Consider the following 17601-nt stretch of genomic DNA (forward strand, 5'->3'; position numbering starts at 1 on the left):
GCTCAATTTTTGCTCCTCTTATTAATGCTATTTATCTAGTGCCACCTTTTATTTTATTTCTGAAACATGTCTGTCCAGGCTGAGTAATTTATTTTGTGTGCTACAGAAAGTATTTGGATCAGGCTTCCTGCACACAGAAGAGTGTACAGCAGCCCTTTTTAGTATGTCTCAGGGCTGCCCCTGCATCACTTGTGGTAGTTCAGTAATTAATTTTAACTTTTATTTCAGTGTGGAGGTTGGTGTTCGTGTTGAGGCTTATAACTGTGAAGAATGGATCAAGAACCAAGCACGGCATATTAACAGCGCGTTTCTCATTTTTAACACTGTAAATGACAAAGGAGAGCTGCTCACCTTCCCCAGAATCAAACCTACTACAAAGGTCAGCTCTCATCCTCAGGAGTAGGATGAATGCATACATGAGATTATGTGGTCCAGCCCGGCACAATGCATGTCACACAGCCCTATAACCTTGCTGGGAAAGCAAGGACTAAACAGGGCTGTGCAGAAGAGAAAACCTCTACATGAAATGTTTGCTTTTGAGTAAGACATTTGTCGTTGTTAACTTCAGTCATCCAAAACTGAGAGGTGTAGTGGGGGGTAGTCATCATTACAAATTATGTAGTTAGTTGATGGACGGGGAAGAAGAATGTGCTTTATGCACATTTTTGGCGCCTGTCTGTATCTGTCTTGTGCAATCTCCACTGACTGTAGAAGCTGCCCAGACAGCAAAAACCTAACTAAAACTCTTAATTGTTTAGTGAATAAAGTTATTTTTTCTAAACCCTTAATGAAGATGAGAAATGGAGTTAATAAGGTGTGTAGGAATCAAATCCCATGACATGGATGGGCTTTCTGGTTCCTTTGACATGGAGATCTCGGCATATGTTTTGCTGAAAGTGGTGCATGAAGCATTCAGAGCAGTTTGAATACTATTGTTGAATTATTTACTATGATATCACCTGTCATTAACTTTACTGCTCCAATTAGAGATTTTTACAGAGCCAGCACAGATAGACATTAAATAATCATTTAACATCAATGAACTTAAATTTTATAGGATGGCAACTGGAAGAATAAATCAAGGTGTCCTATGTACTAGGTGAGGCAGTAAGGTTCCCTACTGCCCATTACAGACTGTTCCAAGAGGAAAAACCAACCCTTCCTCTTAAAAACAAACAAACAAGCAAAAAAACCATAGCAGCTTACCTTCTGTCAGAAAAACAGTGCTTTCCTTAAAAACCTGCCTAGAGGGGCATGCACAAGCTAAGCATCAAGATAGGAACGTGTACACCCATTCCTTCAGGACAAGCGATCAAATCTGGGAAAATGAGTATGCGCTCAAGGTAGTTTAAACTTTCAGTGGTCATTTGACTGAAAGTGACAGCTGGTATGGCAGTACTCCACAAAACAGGCCAGGGATGTTTTATTGGATTATTTTTGCAAAGTTAAGGGAATATTGTTAAATGAAAAGTGAATTACTGACTCAGGTTAATCTGGGGAAAATCCAATGTACAGACTGCAGTTCTTTATTTGTAATACATCCCTGGTGTTTGCCCATCTGTAAGAAGTAGGTTTTAGTTGTCTTTTTTTAGAGGATGTCTTAAAATAATCAGATGTGTTACTGTCTGGTTTACTTTTTATAAAGGATGGTATGAGGCGATACCATGGAGCTGTTGCCCGAAGGAGAATTCGACTGGCCAGGTATAGTTAGGTTACAATGAGAACTTAACTTTGAAAACTTAATTTTTTAATGTATCCTCTTAAAAAGTGATCATTTGTTAAGTGGTTGAAATCTCCTCAGACATAACTGTTATGTTACTTAACTTTCTAAATAATTTTGCCTGAGTTGCATTGAAATTATTAGAGGCTACTTGTCTCAAAAATTCTTTGCTCTATAGGTTATTTTGTTTCCCTGTGTTTCTTGGGAAGAGAAAGGAGTTATTGCAAACTTGTCTTACAACCCAAAATTTATAAAATACCTGTAAAGTATTTAGAAGACACTTAAGCCTACAGAATTGATTGTTTCAGCATATATAGAAGAAAGTGTAAAGAAGCAATTAATGCCATTTTTCTTTTGAACTTTGTTTCAGAAAATGCATGCTGTCTGCTAAGGAAGACAAACCTTCTGATTCCTGGGAGACAAGCAACCAGGTAATCTATAGATTGTGTCCTGTTGTCTACTTGGATAAAATGGTGTATTTGTATGCTTTTTGAGTGTGTAAAACAGTTGTACAGGTCGTATCAGTTTCCAAAGGGGACCTTCTGTACTTAAGCATTATGATAGTCATGGAAGAATGGATAAATGTGTAATAAGATGAACTTTTTTTTCTTCTGAAAAAAGAGAGTAGATGATTGACTTAAGCATAAGTTTCATACAAAACATAAAAAATGTCTTTAAGATAGTTTTAACAAGTGGCCCCTTAAGCAGCCAAGCTGTAGGGTCTCCTGTAGATTTACATCCCAGCGTCCCCAGCTTTTAAAGAGCTGAAATCTCCTGCAGGGGAATTAGTTTGGGTATTTTTTCCTTTATCCAGCCACTCACTGTCTCAAAAATTGCTGTGAGGAGACCATTTAGTAAATGCTAAAAGCGGGGGAGAGACATGGCAATACCAACAGACAGATGAACAGTGAAATACCATAAACTTTGTTTCTGTGGGAAAGAGATGTGAAAACTTATGTTCATTTGTAGATACTCTGCAACAAGTGGTATATGTTTCTGGCTTGAACTTGCTAGGCCGTAGAATGTGCCGTTGTCATGAAATGAATAGTGATGAACCTGCATTTAGCTGGATTTATAAACACCCTAAATGTTGTTTTGGTGTCAAAATTTTGTGGTTAAATTTTCATTGCATTTAAGATCTCAGTGGCTCCCAGAAATTTTACCGCGTCTTTTTCCATTACATGAAAAAGTAATAATTGAGAATTGTAATGCAGGAAGTGATTTGCTGTTAACAGTGGCATCTCCACTATTTGAAGCAGCACTTCTTTTCTTTAGAACAATAAATATAAATATGCACACAATGATAAAAATGGCTTACTTAAGATTTATTTAATATTAAATTAAAACCTATCATTAAAGACTCTAAGGCTGTATTCTCTTTATACAGTGGTTAAATGAGAATTCCATCCACTGTAGTCAAGCATAAATAATGGATGTATTTACATTTTCTCTGCTCTGAGCCTGCTGTTTAAAGCAATTGCCAAGATAGACCACAGCTTGATAGTAATGAAGAGGTTAATTTTCTAGTAGATTTTAGATACTTAGGAGGAAGATGGACAAAATAATTAATTTAGTGATCTGGGAGGTTACCTGTATTACCTCTCTGGTGGTCACAGTTTTTCTGCACTGCTTTATAATTGGAGAAGCCCAAAGTAGTATTTTGTTGTTGTTTAATTAGGGTTGTTTTGCCAACAGCCATGTGAGCACATAATCTAGCTATTGGAAGTATTTAATTCAGAAATTGCTGGGCTGTGTTTTCTGGAAGGAAAACACTTATGGGAAAATACACGTTTGTTTACGATTGAGGGGTAATGATAGAAAAAGAGCATCTCATTTCTGCAATGTTTAGTGCAATGTACCTTTACCCCTTCATTTTCAGAAATGTATCTTACGTTTTCAGGCATATGTGAGTTACAGCAATATAGCTGCACTGACACACCTAGCAGCAAAACCAGGATGGGAAATAACCAGTACGCTGGATGATGTAAGTGCGTAATTGTGGAATAGCTACATAGCCACTTTAGCTATGTTTCACCTTAACAGGTGGGTGGAGAAAAGCAATATTTTACATTTGTAAATAAATACACTGGCTTGGCAGTGTTTGTTTTTACTGTGGCTGGGACTGAAAACCAAAACTCCCAGAGTTTCCCTGAAATGTTGGAAAGCAACCTCTGATTGTCCAGAGTGCTGTGGAAGTGCCATGGAGGAGTTCTAGGATGTTCTGCATGACTAGTGCACATAGCACTTGGGATCCCAGAAGGGCAGGCTTGCCAGCAACTGAGCTTCTTGAGCAATACATGGGAGAGTGTAAAAACATAAATAAATCCATATTTCATTTCTGTGAGATGTTTTCTTTGCCACAGCTGATGTGCTTCTGTGGTTTTGCCAAATCACTTGATTCCAGCAAAACACCAAACTTGTACGTCTTTGTTTAGGCAGTGCTGTTGGTGATCTGTAGGGCTTCTCATGTCACTGTGATAAGCAAAATGTGCGCAGCAGTCTGTAATGTACTGGCTTTACTAGCTTTGCAGCATGGGAGATGTTTCTAAGTAGCAGGCATTATCTTGTGATAGTTCCAAGTGAACACTGCTAGTCGGCAGGTGGCAGCAATTTATATACCATATTTTTCAGTATCTTGTCTTCTCATAAGACCACTTGACTCTTTTTCTATGCACGTTTTTCCTTTTGGATATCTTTCTGTCCTTTTTCTATTAAAAAATTACAAAAACTTGAAAGCAAAGCACCTCTCTGTTCATCGATCGGTGTTATAAGCTCAAAATCAGTAAGGAATCTCCTGGAAGCCAGTTTAAAGATGGGAAGATGCTGCTAAGAAAACCAGTAGCAAGATAATTTAGCTGGGAAAATTCAGTTTTAATCTAGTCAGTGCATGTCTTCCAGACTATCGAGAGATGTTTGTTAAGGTTTGGTTTCTGAAATACGGTTAGTGATTATTTTAAGATCATGTTGATTCAGAGGTGTTTTGGAACAAGAAAAGGCTGATAGAATCTTTTAGTCTGACCTCCTGCGTGTCACAGGCTGTGAACCTTCGCTTACTGATTCTTGCATCTAGTCAATAAGCTACTTGAGTAAGAGCATATATAAATCATAAGGAATTCCAGTGACAGCAAATCTGCCGGTTCTGTGTGTATGTTGTTCCAGCGGTTAATAACTTTCAGTAAACACTGTTGTGCTAATTAAATGACAGCACTCATGCTGGAAAAAGCAAGCTTGAACAATCAGACTGAAACATTAGGCATTGTTTTCAAGCCTCTGCTAAGACTGTATTATTATCCATGTGAAACTTCCATTCTGCATCCACTGAGACTGCCACAATCTCAGTTTCTTTCTTAACCCTGAATGCTTGTAACCTGTAATAGAACCAGCAACAAATCTTGTGAAGAAATTACTTCATACAAAAACCCCAAACCCATGCACATTCTGGATGACATTTTAAACAGCGTGATGTTACTTTTGGGTCTCAACAAGCCACCAGGTACCTTCCAGCATTACTGGAGTCTGGAACTTTCTCCCATGTTTGGATATCAGAAAATAGTGTTGATAGTAAGATCTGCCTTATCTGGTGGAAAATCTCGAGTAGTTTTTTCTAGCTGCTCTTTCATCCAATTGAAGCAGCTATCTTAAATCCAGCAAAATCTCAGGCAGGATGTAGGATGCAGATCGCACTGATGCAGTGAATGGATAAAGAGTAGCCATCCATTCCCATTGTTCTTGACATTTCTGCATAATCTGCCATTGTCAATCATTAGATATTCCTTAAAGACATGGCAGGGGTCCAGGGTAGCACACTACCTTTTTTTTTCTGGAAGGATATATGCAATGAACAGTGATAGCAAATCATACTTACGATTGTAGGCTGCTTTGATTGTTGTATACCATTTATTCCATAAGTAAGTCTTCTTTCTTATTTAGCATCTACTTGCAGGCACAAGACAGACTGCTGACAAAGTGTGGATGTCAGCAGTAGGCAGAGAGTGCACTTGTTCCCATATGTGGCTGTATGCTTACCTCTAAATTAACCCACTAGGTGGATTAGATTTGCTCTTTGGCAAAGGAAATGAGAGTGAAACCTATCTTGGACTTTACCTATACCACTCCTCCAGTCAAATTCAGATGTGTGCTCAAGTCCCTAAATGCTGGTATAGACAGAGCTCCAAGGAGGGCTTTGTGCCAGCTCCAGTTAATGAAACTTAACATCTTGGCAAATGTTAGTTTGGTTCATTTGTCACTGCTTCGTGCTTACTTTTGTCACTTTTGCAAACATGAGCACAAGGGGGTATCCCTTAGGAAACTGTATCTAGCTCAGATCATTACATCATCTTTCCTTACGCACTGCAGGCCACCAAATACACATCATACCAGTCTTCTGTTCTCTGCATGTACCAGAGGTCTTGATCCCTGTATTTAGGGCATACAGCAGTGTAGGCACAGAACAACTATTTAGCCTTCTCTGATGGAAACACATAGCAGCATCTTCACTCAAACAGATCTATTCAGTGTCCATGAAATGGTTTCTTAGGGAGAAGCTAGACAAACAAATAGTAGGAATCAGGTAGTAGGAGCAGTGCTCTGCCTAAAGGCAGTCATACTCTGGGAAAGGAAACTGTCAAAGACATTAGACTGAACTGTATTTTGGCTTGAAATATTCTAGTAGGTAGGTGTTGCAAAGCAGCATGTGCTTTTCTGCATGCAGAGGATTTGTTCCCTTTTGCCTGGAATTAGAATGACCCCAAGTTGATTGATGGTTTTGGCAGGTAGAAAAGTGGCACCGTGAGCTCTTTGATGTAGAGCCATGAAACTTGTAGACCTATCGTAATAATCTAGCCTTGCCAGTGTTCACTTTGCAGAGAGGTCTTTTAACAGCTACACCTTCTACTTGACTTTGTCATTTTCAAGTCTAGAAGACTCCTAAGACAACGTGATTTCTGTTCCATGCCTTAGAGGAATCCATGCATCCTGTAGCTGGTTTCTGATGCTCTTAGGCCTTTTTTTTTTACCCCAAACTTTACTTCAGCAAGATGCTTGCTGGTTTATGTGTTTGGTTATTTTTTCCTATTCCAAAACATGAAAATATGAAAACATACAAAATCTGTGTTGTTGCACAAATGCTCTGTAGCCAAAAATTGTTAATTTTTGATACAGCAAAAAAGAGCAACAGAGATCATGAAGCTCATGAATTTTTTATCACTTGGAAATGAAAATCTGTTAAAACTTTCTAGGATTTGAGAAGCAAATTAGCATTGTCATATTAAAATTTGGCAATAAAGTCCACTAATTCTAAGCAGTCTCTTCTACTCATCTTCTTCCGTTATACAGGGTTTATGGAAGATACTCCTTCTTTTGCAAGGATTGTGTTACATTGTTACGTGCAGGTTATTCCTTTTGAATTCTCTGTGTTAGGGCTTGGGCCTACAACTAGATAAAGACCCAAAATAATCAAGACAAGGTACTGCAAGTGTGGGACAAGAGTGGCAAAAACTATGTTTTGAAGTAATTTTTCAGTATGTTGTTAACTCCAGGTGTCCTGCTTCACAGTGAAGAATAGGGGAGGAAAATAAAAGATACTTTAGAATGAGAAATATTGAGTCATTTTAGTGGAAGGGAGCATAGGCCAGTGTGTGATTGATTTGCATGGACAAAGGGACCTGAAGTGGTTGACCACTACTACTTAAAGAGAAGCCACTGGACTGCATAGGTTGGAGAACTGGATCAAGCAGGTAATCTATGTATCATCCAAAGTCATCCCTCTTAAAGCTTGGAAAGTGCTTTTTCAAAAATATGGTCCCCTGTGGCTGTCTCTAGATAAGCTCCCCAAAGCTGCAATGTGCAGGATTGCTTGATATGTTCCAAAATCCTAGTGGCAGAGAGGGCAGTAGCTTGGTTTGTCTTATTTTGATAAAGTCTCAGATTTACTGTGGGGGTGCTCATACCATCTAGTGTGGCCTCACTCCAGCTTGCTCCTGCTCACCAGTGCCACATCCAATGGATTCTGCTCTGTAGTTTCAAATTTCTGGAAAGCTGTAAGTAACCATCACCTTTAGACACTTTATATAATTCTACCTTAATAAAGTTTCTGCCATTCCTTCCTAATAAATTGTATGTTACCTGTTCTTGCTCTTCCATATTTATGCCATACTTCTGTAACTTGACCTGGCTCAAGGCCCAGGTTAAAAAAGTGGTAGAATTCTGGACTGGTACTAACCTGTCCAGGTTTAAAAAGTCCAGTCTCCTGTAACTGATGATTGATGCCAAATTCACAAAATAATTGCATGAGGTCCTCAGGTTGCCCTGTTAGCTTTTGGAGTCAGTGAAGTGAGGTCTCTATGAGGAGACTTTCTGTAGCAAGGTTGAGAAGACGCGTTTACCTTCATTCCTAAGTTTATCTGCTCTTGTTTATGATGTGATGACATCTACCTGGTCCTGACAGAAGAAAAATACTCAGATTTTTCCAAGGCATGTGCAGTGTGAAAGGTATTTAGACACAATACATATATAGTGTGAGAAAGAGGTCATACTGGCCTTCGGCTCATTCATCTCCACTTGCAAGCTAATAAAGCTATCCCTAACCAGATGTAATTAAAACTGTGTAATGCCACTATGGTATCAATGTATTTGATTTTACATTGTGCTGTATTTTAATGTAAAACTAATCTTGAATACTCACCTGCCTTTCATCTGTCAGATATAGTTTCATATGTACTCCTGAGAAAATGTGCCTAAGACCTAAATGTTACACATTTATAAGTCTTAAAATATTTATAGTAGTCATTTTTTGGTTTAATATGTTACTCAATTTTTTCAGGTAAAAATATGGACTCATGAGGAGGGTGATGTGTTGTCATTCAAAGTAGAAATGCAAGTGAAGATACAATCACACCTAGCTTTCTCCCTTTTGTCTGACTTCACATTCCGCCAGCAATGGGACAAACATTTCTTGTAAGAACTTACATTTTCTTTAAGACTGTTGAATCTGCTGACAACTAACCTTTTATGATACAAATATTTTTTGAGATGTTGACACTTTTCTACCTAATTAAGAAGAAATTGTGATTAAAAAGTTGACTTTAAAGATTCATTAGTCAAAGTATGGATTGGGGTTTTTTATCTTAAAAATAAAATGTAATTTCTCCTAAATCTGATTTATAAATACGGTTGCCCCAAACTGTCAAAAGAGAGAGCTGGGACAGAGGTTACCCGTTTCTAAAATGAACAAAATTTCATGCCTAGACAAATGTAGGCTGAAAGGGTTAGTTTGAGTAGGTTGCATATAACTTGAGGTCGATATATTGTGCATGCTCTCTGTAAGAAGTGATGCAAAGATGTGGACTCCATGTTTGTGTTGTTTGGGACACTGATGCTCAGCTTCATCATGCAAAGTGAGAAATCGAGAAATGGGGATCTTCAAAATGCACATTTTAAGAAAAATAACATAAAGGGTATCTGATTGGAGTTGGTTTCAGAATTGCGGTAAAAAGTTGTTTTTTTTTAATTTGCCTTATATGGTGTAGAATAGTGGCTAGAGACAATTTAGTTGATATGATACTAATTTGATTTGGTGAATATTCTCTTAAAGGAGAAGCTTTTTCAGGTAGCATTTTATCCTAAAAGATTTTTATCAGAGGGTGAAAGTGGAAGCTTAGGGATAGTTGAAAATTTACAATCTCTGCTGAATTTATGGCTTGTAACAAATGAAATCTGAAGAAGTATTATGTTGATTTTCCATATCTACAGCGAAAATCTCAGGTTTATTATGACTACCATGAAGCCTGATTGACTGGTCAAAATGGAATACCAGCTTAGCAGTGCTTATTGCTGAGGCAGTAGAAGCTGAAATTACATCAATTAATTCCTGCCAGTGTAAAGGAAAACGCTGATTTTTTTTTTTTGTAGTCAGAGACAGTGGATCAGTATTTCCAAGACAGTGAATGAGTGTGTCCTACCCAGGTGGCCCTGTCTGAGCAGAGTAGTACACAACTTTGAATAAAATTTTACAGATGTTTCCTGACTGTCTTTCTTATGGTGTGTCAGATGGACACTGGTCATTCAGCAAGTAATACGGCATGCAAGCTAATGTCATTCCAAACAGGAATCAACAGTATACAGAAGATATGCTTTTAAGACATTACTCCAGCACCTTGCAGCACTTTTTAACAATTTTGTGGAACAGAGAGGTGGTGTCAGATGAGGTGTTGCAGAAAACCTCAATTTTCCCTCTGTGTTCCTCTGGATTCCTTGCTGCCTGAACATGAAAACCATAGACTTAATGTTAGGATGGAATATATGTTTGTACTGTGTTTTTCGTAAGAGATGCTATTGCATACATCAGGGTCTGCATGTGTGTATTAAATGTATTTGCAGAACTTGTAAGGTCCTCCAGGCTGTGAATGAAGATGAGAAAATATATTATGTTACGTCTCCACCCATGACTGGCCATAAACCCAGAGACTTTGTGATTCTTGTGTCCCAAAGGCAACCCTGTAAGCCAAGGTGAGCATGCAATTTCAAGTTTAACTGTGAGCACTTTGGAGGCACAGTTTTGATTACTGCTGACCTTTATCTGGACCTGTCGTTGGGTGACAAAGATGATGTTTTATTTTTAAAGAAATTAGATTAGTACCTTATTTAAAATACAGTGTGCTGATGCCTTAGTTTGCACAACCTGATTTGTTTTGCAACATGAAGGTGCAATGAAGTAAATTCAGAGCATAGCAGATTTGTGATGTAGTCCAGTATTGCTTCTTTGATAGTGACTCTTCAGGAGTGGTCCATGGTGAGGGAAAATAGGCCAGAATTCCAAACAGGCAGTTTGGAAAAAGCATGTCCCAGAGGGCTTGTCAATGTGATGAAGCACATAACTAGGAGGGTTTTTTGTTTGTTTGTCTGTCTGTTTGTTTGTTTGTTTGAAGTGACTTTGTAATCCCATTTAATGTAAATCTGGAGATTTTCTTATTCAAGGAAGTGGTTCACCTTTCTTGAAACCTGTGTAACACATTTATTGTATCTGTAAATTTTGTTGTTGAATTTGGTTTTAAAAGTCCCTTCATCAGTTTAACATACATTTGTTTTTTTTTTCATTAGCTTTCCTTTTGTTCTTGCATAATGAAACATGGATGAATGGGACTATTTGGTGTATCTTATTCTTTAGTCTCGATTTATTTTCTTATATTCAGTAATTCTTCACGTTAACAGAACATTACTTCTAAAAGGCAGTATTCTGTCCTGGGCTTGCTTTTTCCCGCCTCCGTCTCGGAACTGAAGCATGTGTATATTTGCTGAGGCCACACTCGAATATAAGTCTCCTCAGTAAGGGTTGCTCCTAGGCCCTGATTCTGTAAATATGGGACCTGGAGAGCAGGATAAATAAAGGGGGTGTTGTATGTGGGTGATTGTTCTGTGGCTTTCCACAAAAATTGTCTTGATTGGAGTCTGTGGCAAAGACTTAATGAGACTCAAGAGAGCTGAATCCTTTAACATATATCTTTAAACATACAGGAGCTTGTTTGCCTTCATATGAAAATGACATCCTTGGTATAGCTGTAGTCATTTATGTGTATCTTTTTTAACATCTTGTTGAAGAAGTGTTTGATTCTTTCCCTTGCCATGCAGTGAACCCTACATAGTAGCTGTAAAGTCAGTTACCCTCACGTCTATGCCACCTTCTCCAGAATACTGCAGAAGTGAAGTCCTTTGTGCTGGATTCCAGATCTACAATGACAACAGCTTCTGTAAGGTCAGTAGCTTTGCAGACCTCAGCTGTGTCTCCTTTCCTGGAGACACAGCTCCATAATCTTATTTGAGCTGACAGCCTGTAACAGTAACAGCAATACAACAAAACAATGAGTCAGTTTCCCCAGAGTTCAATGTGGTTATTAAGGCATTCTTTATTCCACAAAGTTGAATCTGTTTTGCCCAATTTTGGCCAATCTGAATGTTAGGAATGAAATCTGAACTAAGCACCAGAGATGGCCAGGCACCTCAAGAGAGTCATTCATTCTAGAAGTGCATTTTAGGATTGAAGGTGTGCTTATCTCTTCACTGAATACAGAGAAAGTCCAAGGAATGACATCAGATTAACACCTAACTTTAACTTTCGTACGTCAGAAATTATGCAATCTGAATCCCATCTCTGGACCAATGACAATGTTCCTCTTTTGTTCTTTTCCACAGGAAGGCTATAACTTTTTCATTTAAGAACAGACATTTCTGAAAACACGCAGCAGCTCTCAGTAGCTGGGATTCTTTTTTCATACGTTCATACAGCACATATGTTTAACGGGTTACACATAATGTTTCTTGCTGCACTGCTGTGTACATTTACAGATGCTTGAGGACCTGGCAGTGGAGAGGACACAGAGATCATTATTAAAGTACTGTAAATGCGTGCCCTTTTTGCAATTACTGCCTTCAGTTTCACAAGCACTATGTGTTTCTATTCGCATCTATAAAAACTTTGATACTCATTTAGGCTCTGCAAAAAATGGCTAACTGTTGCAATCCATAGGCTTTTTCTGTTTAATTTATTTGTGTTTAAACAGGTGTGTTACTTCAATCAAGTGACATCAGGTGTTATGCCTTACTTAGCTGCAAATCTTACTGGCTCATCAAAATCCATTGAATACACTGCTTTGGAATGTATAAAGTTCTTGGAGATGAAAGGCAGGAAGAACTGGATTTAAAAATGGATTTCTGAAGAGAGCAGTACTGGTTTAAATTCCTGCATGTGTGTTGATCATTTTTCTACAGGTTAGATACTTGGGATCATGTAGCAAATATTGGGTTTGAGCCTGAGAACATCTGCTACAAGCATCTTCTATCAAATTAAGATTAGGCCTGAGGCTCTAAATTGAATTTGTAATTTTAAAAAGATTAAGGGACAGATTCCACTCTTGATTGCAATAATAAATTTTATATAAGTGGAGGCAGAACTTGGCCCAGTAGAACTGTAGCTCATGAGAGTATTTCATTATTTTAATGTTACATTGAACATGATGGCATCCAGCCAGTTTTAAATCAGTAAATACCAACCTGTCTAATTTGCAGAGACGTGGTGCTACTAAATAGCTCGTCCAATGCTCCGACCTGGTTGTCCAGGTTCTTGCACACCTGTTATATATAGATTACACCCTACGTAATTTAGCATTTGCTAATATTTGTACTTTATCTGTTAATACTTGTAGTTTATCTGTGACTTCCAATAAATTATTGTTTCTAAGGTTACAAATGGCTTCGGACATTGTTCCAGAAAGACTGCTTTGTAGTGACGATGGGGGCTGTCGGCCTCTTACAGAAGTGCCGTGACCTCCAGCTGGCAAGTTCTATTCAAGACTGTTCTGCTAGAGTTGAATAAATGCAGAACAGCAAAACTCTTGGACACATTCCCTCACCGATGAAAAGGGAGAATGGTTTCTTTCAGGGGTTTTATTGTGGTGTATCTATCTACTTTGTTTTCTGCCCTTAGTTTTGCTCAAAAAAAGCCTTATTCAAAAAAACGGGTATGATCATCAGTTAGATCGTAATGTGAATGCAGGAGTGTTAAGAGAGTCAAAGCATGTGAACTGTAGCAGTGCCCTTTTATCTTACTGTAGTCTCATAATTGGTAGAGCAACAGCTCTAAGGGTCTGGTCCAGTTCACACTTAAGTAAATACCTCTTCAATTAAAAAAAAAAATAAAGCTTTGATCAGTGATTTATAGGTTACAGCATGTCTGCACATTTTGCGTATGGCGTGTCTACCAAGTGCAGCAGGAGAGACACCAAATGCAGTCCTGGAAGCCCTCTGGGCACACTGGCGTGGTGAGTCACCTGGCCACTCAGCAAGACTGGTTTAGCTTGGGTACAGCCGTGCAGCGAACCAAAGCGTTAGTGAAGTCAGCCGCTGCCTTCTGTGCCCAGCGAGGGCTGGCCGACACCTTTGCACTAGTAATACAAAAAGTAAAGCAGGTCCTGGTCTTTGGCTCCAGAGGAGACTGTAAATTCAGGTCCTGATTTTCAGATGATCGTTTTTATCACGTGGTTAAGAAGCAATACCTCAGTCTAGGGAGTGAGGACGGCAGCCTCAGGGCAGCCCCCTCCATGGTGGGCTCGCTTGCCTCCTCCTGGTCTGGCTGGTCCTGAAAGCGTCCAGGCCCCCACGGTGGACCAGGAGCTCAGCTCTCAGCTTCCTGCCCACACTTGCTGTGTACGCAGATGATGGCAGACAAGCTCTTGAGTGGGCATTAAGTCTCCACGGTCCCAATTTTTAGTGAACAGAGACACCTAATGTTCAGCTCTGAATGCACGCAGGACCCATCTAACTGGGCCTGCACCAAGCATTTATCAGCTGCTCGAGTAGCTTCTTATGCAGCTCAGTTTATAACTTGCCTTTAGAGACACTGAACTCATCTGTGGGGCTACCACAAGGGGCTAGCTGGAGAACACTGGTGGTTTTGAAATGTTAGCGTTGTGCTGAGCTCAGGCCTACACGAGAGGCTCTGGCCTCTGCCCCCAACACAACACCGAGACCTTGCCCACTGTAGTGCCACACATTCCAGATGCAGCCACACATCTCTGGAGGCGTAAGGGGGGGAAGTGTCATTTTGACATAGACCATGGATTGTATTTTATCAACTTCTGTGCAGCTGCCAAGACAAAGAGATTCAGGTTTCAGGCAGCACAAACTTGGCTTAAATTCTTAATTATTTGCCTAACTTTTAAATTTGTAGGTATGATGCATCTTTACATGTAGCACTTAACGGTTGCTTTTCAAACAGCTTTCTTTAACTACACATGCCTTTGTGAAATCACCTAAAGAGATCAGAAGGTGCATTTAACAAGTAGTTTTGTCCAGCAGTTCCTGATGATCGCTAACGTGTGCAGCTGTTTTAGAGTGCAGTATCTCATCTTCCTCAGCAGGCACTGAGGCTGGGGACAAGAGTACACGCTCCCAGCCCCAGGCAAGCAGGCGCGTGTGTCATTACCTGGGAACAGCTGCTGCCTTTATACTGAAACTCTCTCAGAGACAGTACCCTGTGATTTTCTAAGTCTGAACAAGTCCATTATTTCTTCTCGGGGGACAACAACAGACCACTAGGCAGGTGTAGACAAGCGGTTTTATAGTACAAGATGGATCAAAGCAACAGATACGAAACTCAAGGTTGTCTTACCCAGTGATGGTTGTTAGGCTCACTGACCTCCAGAGAAGCACTACAAGGAGGGCTGACTGCATCAACTGCGCTAAAGAGAAGGCTGAGCTCAGAAGGTGGGCAAGCTGGATACCAGCATGCCGTGCTTGTGCTCCACTATTTCCAGAAGAAAGGTTAATCCACCACTTCTTGCAGGATTTCTTTTGCCACAACTGCCCTCTCAGTCATCCTGTTTTTAGCAGTCGCTTTTGCCAAGCAGAAGTGTCAGTGTCAGCTGTGAGAAGGGAACAGAGAATTTTCTTTTCCTCCAAGATATATGTCATACCCCATGTAACTTAGCAGTCTGCTAAAGGGATGCTTCTGCCTCACCTTGCAGTAGCGCAGCTGGGCGTCCACGTCTTACTGCAAGCTGCGGCAGCCATCTCTTCGGGAAGAGAGGCTGCGGGTTGAAACCACAACCCACACACCAACCCCTTATCTGGCAAGTATTGGCACCACTAAGAAAGTCAAGGGGCACAGCTTCGAGTTCCTATGGGTAAAAAATCACGTTACAATATCATGAAGTTTTTAAAGACAGGAAATTATCTAAAAAGATGCTTTTTAAACTATATACTTACTCATAGAAAGGCAAACGCTTTTTGAGCTGGGATAAATGTCTGCTGCAGAATCAAAGAATGGTCTAGGTTGGAAAGGACCTTGAAGATCATCGAGTTCCAACCCCCTGCCATGGGCAGGGACACCTCCCACTAGACCAGGTTGCCCAAGGCCACATCCAGCCTGGCCTTGAACACCTCCAGGGATGGGGCCTCAACAGCCTCTCTGGGCAACCTGTGCCAGTGCCTTACCACCCTCAAAGCGAAAAACTTCTTCCTAATGTTTAATCTGAACCTGCCCTCTTCCAGTTTAAAGCCATTCCCCCTCGTCCTATCGCTACACGCCCTAGTCCATCCCCAGCTCTCCTGTAGGTCCCCTTTAGGGACTGGAAGGCAGCGATAAGATCTCCCTGGAGCCTTCTCTGCTCCAGGCTGAAAAGCCCCAACTCTTTCAGCCTCTCCTCATAGGAGAGGTGCTCCAGCCCTCGGATCATCCTCATGGCTCTCCTCTGGACACGCTCCAGCAGGTCCATGTCCTTCTTATGTTGGGGACTCCAGAGCTGGATGCAGTACTCCAGGTGGGGTCTCACGAGAGTGGAGTAGAGGGGCAGAATCACCTCCTTTGACCTGCTGGCCACACTTCTTTTGATGCAGCCCAGGATACAGTTGGCCTTCTGGGCTGCAGTTGCACACTGCTGGCTCATGTTGAGCTTCTCGTCAATCAGCACCCCCAGGTCCTTCTCCTCAGGGCTGCTCTCCAGCCATTCCCTGCCGAACCTGTATTTGTGCTTGAGATTGCCCCGACCCAGATGCAGGACCTTGCACTTGGCCTTGTTGAACTGCATGAGGTTGGCTTGGGCCCACCTCTCCAGCCTGTCCAGGTCCCTCTGGATGGCATCCCTCCCCTCCAGCATGTCTACCTCGCCAAACAGCTTGGTGTCATCGGCAAACCTGCTGAGGGTGCACTCGACCCCACTGTCCATGTCGCCGACAAAGATGTTGAACAGTGCAGGTCCCAGTACCGACCCCTGAGGAACGCCACTCGTCACTGCTCTCTCCACTTGAACATTGAGCTGTTGACCTCGACTCTTTGAGTGTGACCGTCCAGCCAGTTCTGCGTCCTCCGACTGGTCCATTTGTCGAATCCACGTCTCTTCAATTTAGACACTAGGATATCATGTGGGACGGTGTCAAACGCTTTCCACAAGTCCATGTAGATGACATCAGTTGATCTTCCCTTATCCACTGCCACTGTAACCCCTTTGTAGAAGGCCACCAAATTTGTCCAGCATGACTTGCCCTTGGTGAAGCCATGGTCGCTGTCACCAATCACCACCTTGTTTTCTATGTGCCTCAGCAGAGTTTCCAGGAGGATCTGCTCCATGATCTTGCCAGGCACAGAGGTGAGACTGACTGGCCTGTAGTTCCCTGGGTCTTCCTTGTTTCCCTTTTTGAAAATAGGGGTTATGTTTCCCCTTTTCCAGTCGGCAGGAACCTCGCCAGACTGCCACTACTTCTCAAATATGATGGCTAGTGGCTTAGCGACTTGATCTGCCACTTCCCTCAGGACCTGCAGATGTATCTCATCAGGTCCCATGGACTTGTGCACCTTCAGGTTGCTCAGGTATTCTCATACTTGATCTTCACCTACAGTGGGCAGTTCTCCATTTTCCCAATCCTCGCCTTTGCATTCTGCGTCATGGGCAGTGCAGCTGCAGTCCTTGCCAGTGAAGACTGAGGCAAAGAAGTCATTGAGTACCTCAGCTCTGTCTCTGTCCCGGGTAACCAGTTCTTGTGTTTCCTTCCGGAGAGTGCCCACATTTTCTCTAGTCTTTCTTTTCTCGCTGACATACTTAAAGAAGGATTTTTTGTTTGTCTTGATGTCCCTGGCCAGATTTAGCTCTATCTGGGCTTTAGCTTGTCTAACCCCATCCCTGGTTGCTCAAACGATTCCTCTGTATTCCTCCCAGGCTACCCGCCCCTGTTTCCACTCCCTATAGGCCTCCTTTTTCCTTTTGGTCATGTCCAGGAGCTCCTTGTTCAGCCATGCAGTCCTCCTGGCTTTTCTGCCTGCCTTCCTCTTCATAGAGATGCATTGTTCCTGAGCTTGGAGGAGGTGGTCCTTGAATATTAACCAACTTTCTTGAACC

The 17601-nt window shown here is 41.1% G+C and overlaps 1 protein-coding gene across 1 annotated transcript in view; it reads left to right on the forward strand.

Moving 5' to 3' along the window:
• ACOT12 (acyl-CoA thioesterase 12) overlaps positions 1–12414 on the forward strand; it is a gene marked incomplete at both ends in the record, with an annotated part of 30246 nt that extends 17832 nt beyond the window's left edge. Inside the window, 8 exons of the mRNA XM_082497335.1 lie at positions 229–379; positions 1646–1701; positions 2091–2151; positions 3621–3704; positions 8541–8674; positions 10097–10225; positions 11345–11468; positions 12274–12414. Coding sequence (XP_082353461.1) covers positions 229–379; positions 1646–1701; positions 2091–2151; positions 3621–3704; positions 8541–8674; positions 10097–10225; positions 11345–11468; positions 12274–12414 — 880 coding nt within the window. The remainder of the gene's footprint in view (positions 1–228; positions 380–1645; positions 1702–2090; positions 2152–3620; positions 3705–8540; positions 8675–10096; positions 10226–11344; positions 11469–12273) is intronic.
• Positions 12415–17601: the final 5187 nt, after the last annotated feature.

This window comes from Vanellus vanellus, assembly GCF_965231255.1.
Source record: "Vanellus vanellus genome assembly, chromosome: Z".
Classification (NCBI taxonomy): Eukaryota; Metazoa; Chordata; class Aves; order Charadriiformes; family Charadriidae; genus Vanellus; species Vanellus vanellus.